The sequence below is a fragment of the Vanessa cardui genome, chromosome 10, assembly GCF_905220365.1.
Source record: "Vanessa cardui chromosome 10, ilVanCard2.1, whole genome shotgun sequence".
Lineage (NCBI taxonomy): Eukaryota > Metazoa > Arthropoda > Insecta > Lepidoptera > Nymphalidae > Vanessa > Vanessa cardui.
Window position 1 is genome coordinate 12,374,334 of NC_061132.1, and position 10,336 is coordinate 12,384,669.

Sequence of the window (10,336 nt, forward strand, 5' to 3'; positions counted from 1 at the left end):
TACAGCTGGAAGAAAAGGCCTGCATAGACATGTTCGAAGGCCTTAGCAAATCGCATGGAATATGTGAATCAATGCTGGTTTATTTGTTTAACTCTTTTTGCGATTGGAATATAGCTTTGAGTAAATACTGAGGTATTCATGAAGCAAATAATAGTACATTTAAATGTAAACTTTTCGCATTTATTTCCTTTGTATAAGTACCTATATTTATCAAACTATTTATAAATGTACATAAATAAGTTTATTCAAACCAAATGCAAACTTATGGCTTATTAATATTTCGATGATGATATAAATATCAACATAGCCTAGTTGTTTATAAAGCGTATGTAATTGTATGTCTTTCTAGCGCCTACGGGGTCGGAACCAGACGCGAAGTCACTCGAGGCTTATTTACAAGATATGTATGTAGAAAAAAACTATAACTCATTATGCATATACATGCTACGCAAGGCCACTTTATTGTAAAGATTTTAAATACTTCGATTTCTTTTTTAAAATATTCTTAACATCCGTAAGAACTTCTTCGAGTCCGTTTTTAAGTTTTTGTTCCACCGGGCACTGATATTTGTCGTTAATGTCTAGTTTCGCCAGTTCATCTTCTAGTTTCGAGACGCTGTAGTCGTACGTCGGCCACTTCTCAAAGACATCTTCAAGGTAGGCTATGACATCCTGCACGTCGTCGTTCAGTTGGCTCAGCAGCTCCGACGTGAGGATCTGGTCCGGGGACTGGTTCGCCTTCTTTTTCGTCTTCTTCGTATTCGCCGGAGCTGTCAACTCGTTACACACGCCCAGCAGGAAGGTCACGACACCGATAAACTGAAAACACAACCATTTATTTGAACAAAATATAAGACACAAGCTATTACTAAACACATTTTTAATTTAGTTTAGATTTTTAGTTTGGGCACTGAGCAAATCAAATTAATTTCTATTCGTAGCATACATGTAATAAATCAGTCACTTGCTCTGAAATGTTGTCTTAAATTTTCGCGATTATTACACATTTAAATAAAACTAATTATAAGGGATGAATCGCGTATATTAATTATTTTTAAACATCCCGACGTTTCGAGCACTTTCAAAGTTGTAACCGTTATAATTAGGGGTTGTCCATTAATCACGTGATCTTTTTTTAGCATTTTTAACCCCCCTCCCCCATTGGTGGTACGTAGTGAGGTTTAAGACCACCCCCCCTCCCCCTTCTCAACATCACGTGTATTTTTAGTACGTACAATGAATCTTAAAATTTTCTGAATATTATCTTAATTTACATACAGGTATAAACTATAATCTTATTTTATTCTGAAATTAAGGACCATATTTGTTTAAAAATCGCGAATTAGACGAAAAAATAAATACACGAGATATCTTACTACACCCCCCCTCCCCCTTGTGTTATTTTCGTGATTTTTATCAAACCCCTCCCCCCCCTTTCAAGCCTCACGTGATTAATGGACAACCCCTTAGTTTCACTTGCTCTGAATTTATGTTGGCCCAAAGATTAGTCTAGTCTAGTCTAGTCACCTCCAGATAGTTGGCGTAGGCCTCCAGCGTGTCGCGCAGGGGCCAGGGCGCGGGGGGCGCGGGCGGCGGGGGCAGCGCGCGCGCGGACGCGGCCAGCTGCGCGCGCAGCTCGGCGCCGTGCTCGCGCCCGCGCGCCGCCCGCGCGCCGCACAGCGCGCCCGTCATGCGCAGCGCGCACGCGTACAGCTCCCGGTACGGCACCGACGAGCTCACGAAAGCTGAAAGATGACACTTTAGTGGCGCTCCAGTCAATGGGCTATGATTATCAGTTCATAGTAGCATTGCTATATGATGGCAAACCATTCTAGATAAATATGTCTAAATTTTTAATACAACACTATCAATTCAAAATGCGTCGTAAAACGTCGACATTCGAAGCATCGTTTTTTCATAATAAATAAGATTTTGTGTTAAAACAAGGTCTAAGTTGTTTATTTATTTTTACTACTCGTGTCATAGAAACAGGCCATAGAGATACATATCATGGGTTATATATTCAAGACTGCTACTAAATCGAGTACTAAATTATAAGACGCTTCTGGGGATAATCACCAATGATCCTGGAGGGCAGCGGCGCGGACACACTGAGGCGCTGCTTGCCGCCGTACTTCTCGCGACACTTGTCCATAGCGCCTCCGAACGCGTCGATGCAGGCCTGCAGCTCCTCCAACTGTGGACCCTTTTCCTCTGCGCTACGGTTGTCTGAGCATTCTATACACAGTGCTAAAATCATGGAAATATTTATATTTTTTATTTAAATTTACGTCGTCGATTCTATAATAAATATTTTCAAACATTATCTGTAATTACTATCTCACCGATAGCGGAAACCAGGGCGTCCTTGAGGCGCAAATACGCTACGTCTTGCTCGAAAGTGCGCGATTTAAGTTCAGGATCGATGCATTGCGGCGGTTCCCAGCTCACGATGGCGTTAAGATCGCGATTGTCACTGAATATATATATTAAATAAACTTAACCAAAGTAACTAGTAGGCACAGCAGTGTTGTCAAGTCGAACAGGTTGCTCCCTAGGATGCTCCCTAAGAGCAATGCTAAAATAGAGCTAATTATCGATTTCAGGTTAAAGAACTTTTTTACCCATAAAGAACCTTACAGTTCACTTTACAATGAGCAATACACATATCTTATATACAAAGTTTGTTTTTTGTGGTATAATCCGCGGCAGTACATATCGACATTGACCCAAAGAAGATAAATAAAAACAATGAAAAAATTATGTAGTAAATGGTTAAAATTTTAGTAACATTAAATTGTATTTTAAATATAGAAATAATGTTTACCAATTTTATTCATATATATTTTCGATTTAATAACCAGTAACTTTTCAGTGTACACTCTAGTGTGTCTCTGTTTCAGAGAAAATTTAAAATAATAGTGTAAATTTTTTTAAATTAAACTTGTAATTTATTTCTCAATCTTTCATACCTCAAATTTAGCATTTGTTAAGTTTAAGGTATTATTATTATTATTTGCATACTTTTTTGCTTAAACAATTCATACAATATTTTTAATTGTTTCCCCTAAAAAATGTGAAAATCTCCAAAGTTGGCAACACTCACGCGGGCGCGGCGGGCAGGCGCGGCGGCGCGTGCAGCGGCGCGCGCGGGCCGGCCAGCAGCGCCAGCAGCGCGCGCTCGCGGGCGGCCAGCGCGCACCACGCGCACGCCTCCAGCCGCGCGCCCCACGCGCCCAGCTCCACCAGCTTCTCGAACGTGCCGTACTTGTACGCGTACGTCAGGTGCTCCATGCTCTGCCACGGGTACATCGAACACTTAGTACTGTTTTATACCAAGACGTATTTTTTTTTTTTTTTTTATTTATTTATTAACACCAACAAGATATACATTAACAAAAGCGAGTAGAACATAATAAAACAACTAATATTAAAATCTAAATGTTATCTAGATGATATATGTACAATGTATTGTACACTATACATATATCATCTATACGTATAATAAAGTTGGAATATCTATTTGTAACATTAAACTAGGCATTTTTACTCAATGCCTACGTATTCACTGTATACACGGTACATATAACAAATTAATTTTTTTTACAATTTTTGTCTGTCTGTCTGTTTGTTCCGACTAATCTCTAGAACGGCTGGACCGATTTTGATGGGACTTCCGCAATATATAATAAGGAATATTATATTTATTTTTTAAGCTTAGGCTACAATATTTTTTTTTGTTAAATTGAAACGCGTATAAGGTCGCGAGCAGAGCAAGAAAAAAAATGTAGTAGTTAAACATTAATATGGAATACTAAAAAAAATAAATAAAATTTTAACAAAAAGAAAAACCGACTTCAAACAAAACACTATTTTAAAACAAATGAATATGCACGAAAAAGTAATAAAAATAATTGCGTATTCAACATATTTTTTAGAGTCTTCCTAAGTTAAATGAATTGAAAAATATTAGACCACTGAAAAGTCGATTAACGATTATATCATGTAGTTATAGTTATTGGTATATTTGGAGCCGGTGTCAGCCACGGTGCCCTTGCCCCAACAATCAAAAGAAAGAAGCGATACGAGCCCCTTGATTGATCCAGTATATTATTGTGTAAAAGGTAATTTGTAAAAAACATATTTGTTAAAGTATTCTCGTATTGTTTTTTGATAGATATACTGCAGGGTTTATTGGCTGACACCGACTCCAAATATAACAATAATTATAATTACATGATATAATCGTTAATCGACTTTTAAGTAGTCTAATATTTTTCATTTCATTTAACTTAGGAAGACTCTAAAAAATATGTTGAATACGCAATTATTTTTATTACTTTTTCGTGCATATTCATTTGTTTTAAAATAGTGTTTTGTTTGAAGTCGGTTTTTCTTTTTGTTAAAATTTTATTTATTTTTTGATTTTAAGTGAAGCTGATGTTGACTAACTAATTTTTTTTAATATGGATAGATTAAGCGTTCCGTTTATATGAGTCAGAAACTACTTCGAGGACAATTTCAAAGGAAACTTGCGAATAAAGCAAAAATAGACTTTCGAAAATGCGGATTTAATACGTCACGCGGCGTGAACTACAAGGATCCCTCGAAAGAGCTGTAATCGAACTCAGCAAAAAAACTTTGAAAAGCCAACTATATTTCGTACATCATATGACATCACATCACATACACAAAATTTGATTAAAGATAGTAAGAAATTCTGCCCCATATCGCACCCTAACTGCGAGCCGTATAGGAGTTCCATCACTACATAGTATAAAACAAAGTCGCTTTCTCTGTCCCTATATCTTTAAATCTACGCAACGGATTTTGATGCGGTTTTTTTTAAAAGATAGTGTGATTCAAGGGGAAGGTTTGTGTATATAATACATGAACAATATAGTAAAGAAACACTGATAATTTTAGAAGTTTGCGATGTGATGTCGTATATAAACAAATTCTGTAGTATATTTAGTATCAGTATTGCACCCGTGCGAAGCCGGGATGGGTAGCTAGTTGATTATAATATTCGACTATGATAATTAAATAAACATAACCACATTACGGAAGGTGACTCAAATATCCAAATAACCTATAAATAAAAGATTCGACCGAGTATCGCTAACGTGCTCCTCAGAATTGTTCCGTTCCCTTCCGTTCCGTCACTTTGTCATGGATCCTGTGCTCAGAACCTTACCAAACTTTCACAAAATTACCCTTGAAGTATATATTTTATAATAAAAAAAGAATTATCAAAATTGGTTAACGTGATTTTCAGTTATTCACCTATTTGTCGCGCATATACATAATGCAAATTTAAGACTTATGTCTTTTTCACATGGATACCATCATCGGAAAAAAAAATAAAAAAATGGGACCCCACGGGAAGCACTACCTTTCAAACAAAAAAAAAATTATCAAAATCGGTCCACCCAGTGAAAAGTTATGAGGTAACAAACATAAAAAAAAAAAAAAAAAAAAAAAAAAAAAAATACAGACGAATTGATAACCTCCTCCTTTTGGAAGTCGGTTGAAAAAAAACACACTTGCAACGTAAGTTGGTTGGTGTGTCGCGGTACTCACGTCCTTGGCGTGGTGGCGGTGGAAGGCGTGCGTGTCGGCCAGCAGCGGCAGCGCGCGCGCGGGCGCCAGCGCGGCCGCCAGGCGCGCCGCGTGCAGCCAGCCCAGCGACACCAGTTGCACATGCTTGGCCTCCAGACGCCGGTACACCGACTCCGCCGCCACGGCGTTGCCTGGACACGCACACATAGATCATGCTTCATTACTATTTCATTTTAATTCAGAAACGCACACATAGAAGATCATTCTTCATTACTATTTCATTTTAATTCAGAAACGCACACATAGAAGATCATGCTTCATTACTATTTCATTTTAATTCAGAAACGCACACATAGAAGATCATGCTTCATTACTATTTCATTTTAATTCAGAAACGCACACATAGAAGATCATGCTTCATTACTATTTCATTTTAATTCAGAAACGCACACATAGAAGATCATGCTTCATTACTATTTCATTTTAATTCAGAAACGCACACATAGAAGATCATGCTTCATTACTATTTCATTTTAATTCAGAAACGCACACATAGAAGATCATGCTTCATTACTATTTCATTTTAATTCAGAAACGCACACATTGAAGATCATGCTTCATTACTATTTCATTTTAATTCATTAGAAATAAGAGTGTGGCCCAGTGGTTAGAACGCGTGCATCTTAACCGATGATTGCGGGTTCAAACCCACAAGCACCGCTGATTCATGTGCTTGTCTTTATAATTCATCTCGTGCTCAGCGGTGGAGGAAAACATCGTGAGGAAACCTGCATGTGACAAATTTCATAGAAATTCTGCCACATGTGTATTCTACCAACCCGCATTGGAACAGCGTGGTGGAATATGTTCCAAACCTTTCAAAAACAAGTTCAAAGGGAGAGGAGGTCTTTAGCTCAGCAGTGGGAATTTACAGGCTGTTGTTGTTATTCATTAGAAATAAATAATTTCCATGAAATCGATATTTTACAAAATTCTTTGTATAAATACTCACCCAGTAAATGGTAAAGAGCGATAAGTAGCACCTTAGCGTGGAAATTAGCAGGTGATTTATGCAAGACTAGCTCTAGTAAACATAATGCTTCTACTATAGGCGAGGCATTCTGCTGTTGCACAGCTGTAAATAAAATATAACATCCATTATTTATTTTTCGATTTTTTCTGTACTTATTTAGGCTAGTCTATTCTTAGAACTTACTAACTATGGAAAAGGTAAATTGCAATACTGTCATGATCTTGACATATATCTATTTTTTATTGTATTCATATTTGAATGTATATGGGAATTGGGATTTAAATCCATGACTTCCAAAGGTGGAAATGCAAGCTTTGAATACAGGTTTTTGTTATATAGGTAATATATCTTTTTTTTATATTTTTTTAAGAATAACTATAGACTGTTCTTAAACATTTATTTACCTGTTCTATTAGATGATCTTGCAAGTGAATCAATGTTTTAATTATATTTGTCATCAAATGTTTGTAATCTGACGTTTTTATATTACGAATAAATATTCTATAAATTTAGAATATTATTTTTGCGCCAGTATCAAAACTTTTATAACGAGTAAATCGTCATTGAGGAACCAACTATATTATTTTTCAACAGTATGATCAAAATATACCTCAACCCAATATAAGTATAAATTAGTTTACCAGCATAGAAATAGTGATGTGCAGCTAGAATCCCGTAACCATCGGCTGCACAGAACTCCGTAGTCGTGGCCGTCACTAGTCTCCGACTGACGCAGCGCAGATACTGTCGACGTAGCGTCGCAGCCACATCCAGGTACTCGTCCGCAGTACACATGGGCGACGTGAGCCGCCACGCGGACAGACAGGATATGTGGCGCTGGATATCGTCTTGCTGGAAGAGAAATTATGACAATTAATAAATTGACGTAAAAAGTGATATATCAATGTATTACTATTTTAAGTTTTTTACCATAGACAATTTTCTAATTTTTATTGTTTTGACATATTCCAAACAATTACAAATGTGAAAATACATTGTATTTCATAAAATAAATTGACACTTTTATAGTAAGCTAAGTATGTATTTATGATCTTGAATAAAATTTGAAATTGAATATTAGTCTACAAGTATTTGTAAAACCTCATTGAATATAATATTCATTATAGTCTTGTTGAAATATTATTATTGAATAAATTTTTTAATCAAACTTACCGATTCAGGTTCACTGTTCTCATCATAGCCTAAACATGTTAAGAAGTCCCTGCAACGATCCTCCCTCTCCTTCTGAGGTATCATCGCTAAATATGGTTTCAAGTCGGGCACTGCACAAGGTTTACTTGCGAACACTCTTAAATACTGAATACATAAAGCTACACCACTACCGAGTAAAGCTGTGGGATCACCATCAACAGACAACCTCTTCCATAATTCTAATCTAGCTAAATACGGGCCTCTCAAAGTCCGACCAGAAGACATGCTTTCGACAAGTTGACAGATAAATTCGTGACATTTCTCAGCTGTATCATCAGCACCGCTTTCCGAATCAGCTTCTGTATTGTTCATCAGTTGGAAGACAGAATCAAAATATGGTAGGTAATAATCCCAACGATCCTGATTGTCCCATAACAAATCTTTACAGAGTAAATTTAGTCGCCTCCAATGTCCAAGCTTCTTCATGTACGGTATACTAGCTTGGGCTGTGGACCGTGGAACCAGTTGAGAGTACAGAGGTCCTTCGATAAAGTTAAGTATGTCGTTCCATTTCTCTTGCAGCTCCAATATCATGATGTACAACCGGGCTTCTTGTTCAGCCTCCATTTTGTTTTCTGCTATAAAATTGTCCACCATTCTCTGAGCTAACGACAAAAGAATGCCTTTCTTTGTAACATCATCGGTACTTTTAGCCTGAAAATATTCTTTTAACATTTTCACTTATCTCTTTACTAATTTATAATCAAGATTATACAATGTTATTATTATCATTATAGTGTTTGTTAGTTATTACCATCTTATCAAAGAACAATGGATGTGTTTCAGATAATAGAATCAAGATATTAGGTTTAGAATCTAGGAACAAACATTTTGTAATACATTCTTTATTTTAACAAAATTTTCTAATAAAGATTGAATGAAATCCATATCATTATATATGTTAAAAGTAAGTTATAACATACTTGTAAGACAATGCTCATCACGGCCCAAAAGTAGTAAGGATTTTTAGGTGCAAACTTGTACAACGCCATCGCAGACCGCTGTTGTGATCGGTAATCTCCAACCCTCACATATGACATGAATAGATGTGAATATAGTTCCTCATTTGTTGGCTCTGATTTCACGGCTGCTTCATACAATGCACATACCTTGTGAACTGTCAAATTATATTATAATAGATTTAATTTAGAAATTATTTAATTTAAAAATATATTTTAAATTATATGTATATAAATAATGTGTCAAAATAGCTCAGTGGCTTGAATGTGACTCATTTTAAGAGAACCGGTTTAAACTGGACTAGAACCAGTGAACCTCTTTTATTTTAGTTCATAATTAAAGAAAAGTTTCCTCATAAGTTTTCCTTCTCCAGGGTAAATGGTGTATCTAATTTCACTAAAATTCTAATTGTATTACCACGAAACTGCATCTGAGCAACTTGGTGTGATTATATCCAAATTTTCGACAAAAGAGATATATTCGTGAAACAATGACTGGCTGTTAGTTTACAATATTAATATGTCAAAAACTCTTAATACAATGCTAATATCTAATTTTTGACTAGTTGCGGGAGATGTTTCTTAAGTCTAGTCTAGTCTATTTCGTCTTTTAATCGTACAAGTTACTTAGTCTAGACAGAGTTTAGACGGATACTGGGTTAATTTTTAGATTGTTCTTGGTATTTACTTACACTGCTGAGATTCCCTATAGGATATTGTCATTGCCTGTAGCGTAGAATCATCGCTAGGTTTCTCTTCAGCAAGGGCATCCAGCAAAGCGTGGGCCTCCGGTCCCTTTCCTAACCTATATAAAGCAAGCGCTTTGAGAGCCTTGGCGGCTTGTAAGGAAGGACTTTTCTTTAACACTTTCTCCGCCTCCTGCAAGGCCTTTTTATTGTTTCCATTATCTAACCAGTCTGAAAACCAATTCAGTTATATGATTTTTCTAGTTAGAAAACAAAATATTCACGCAGGTTACAAGTAACTTTTACCATAAATTGGACGTAATCTACGTTCCACAATGCCACCATCATGCATGTGCTGCGGCCGTACTGCCATTTTTCATTTATAAAAGACTTTTTCACGAAATAAAAGCTCGTTCGAGTCTTTTTATAGTTTTAGCAGCACGTTTGTTTTGAGATTGTCTATGATCGCTGATTGACGGTGACATTTATGTCAATATGTTGCCATAAATTATTAGTATCTTTTATTCTAGTCGCTCTTGTGATTATTTATTAATTATTATTTTTAAATAAAATATCGGTATGAATATGTTGTGCTTAACTTTAATAAAAACATATAAATATCCTTGAATAAAATTTTCTACCGATCGCAATCGTCCGCCAAAATATTTTAGTGGTTCTATCTATAAGCAATTAATTGTTATACAACCAACTAGTAGTTACTATATGAACAGCGTAGACTACTCCGAAAACTTATCACAATAACATATTAACCTTTTCAATGGTACTTAAACGAATGTATTTTATTATGTAAATAATAATTTATTCTATAACTGTAACGATCTGTGAAAGTCTGCATTATATTATTATTAATATATTATACGATA

The 10,336-nt window shown here is 35.9% G+C and overlaps 1 protein-coding gene across 1 annotated transcript; it reads right to left on the reverse strand.

Moving 5' to 3' along the window:
- Nucleotides 1-158: 158 nt before the first annotated feature.
- Nucleotides 159-9,936, reverse strand: LOC124532693 (phagocyte signaling-impaired protein). The gene is made up of 12 exons (XM_047107720.1): nucleotides 9,759-9,936; nucleotides 9,459-9,683; nucleotides 8,731-8,924; nucleotides 7,769-8,461; nucleotides 7,237-7,447; nucleotides 6,575-6,697; nucleotides 5,584-5,753; nucleotides 3,107-3,297; nucleotides 2,346-2,476; nucleotides 2,080-2,250; nucleotides 1,528-1,745; nucleotides 159-819 (listed from the first exon to the last, which is right to left on the reverse strand). Exons 1-12 carry the CDS (start codon nucleotides 9,823-9,825, stop codon nucleotides 460-462), a joined length of 2,754 nt encoding a protein of 917 aa, XP_046963676.1. The 5' UTR covers nucleotides 9,826-9,936; the 3' UTR covers nucleotides 159-459.
- Between the last annotated feature and the right edge of the window lie 400 nt (nucleotides 9,937-10,336).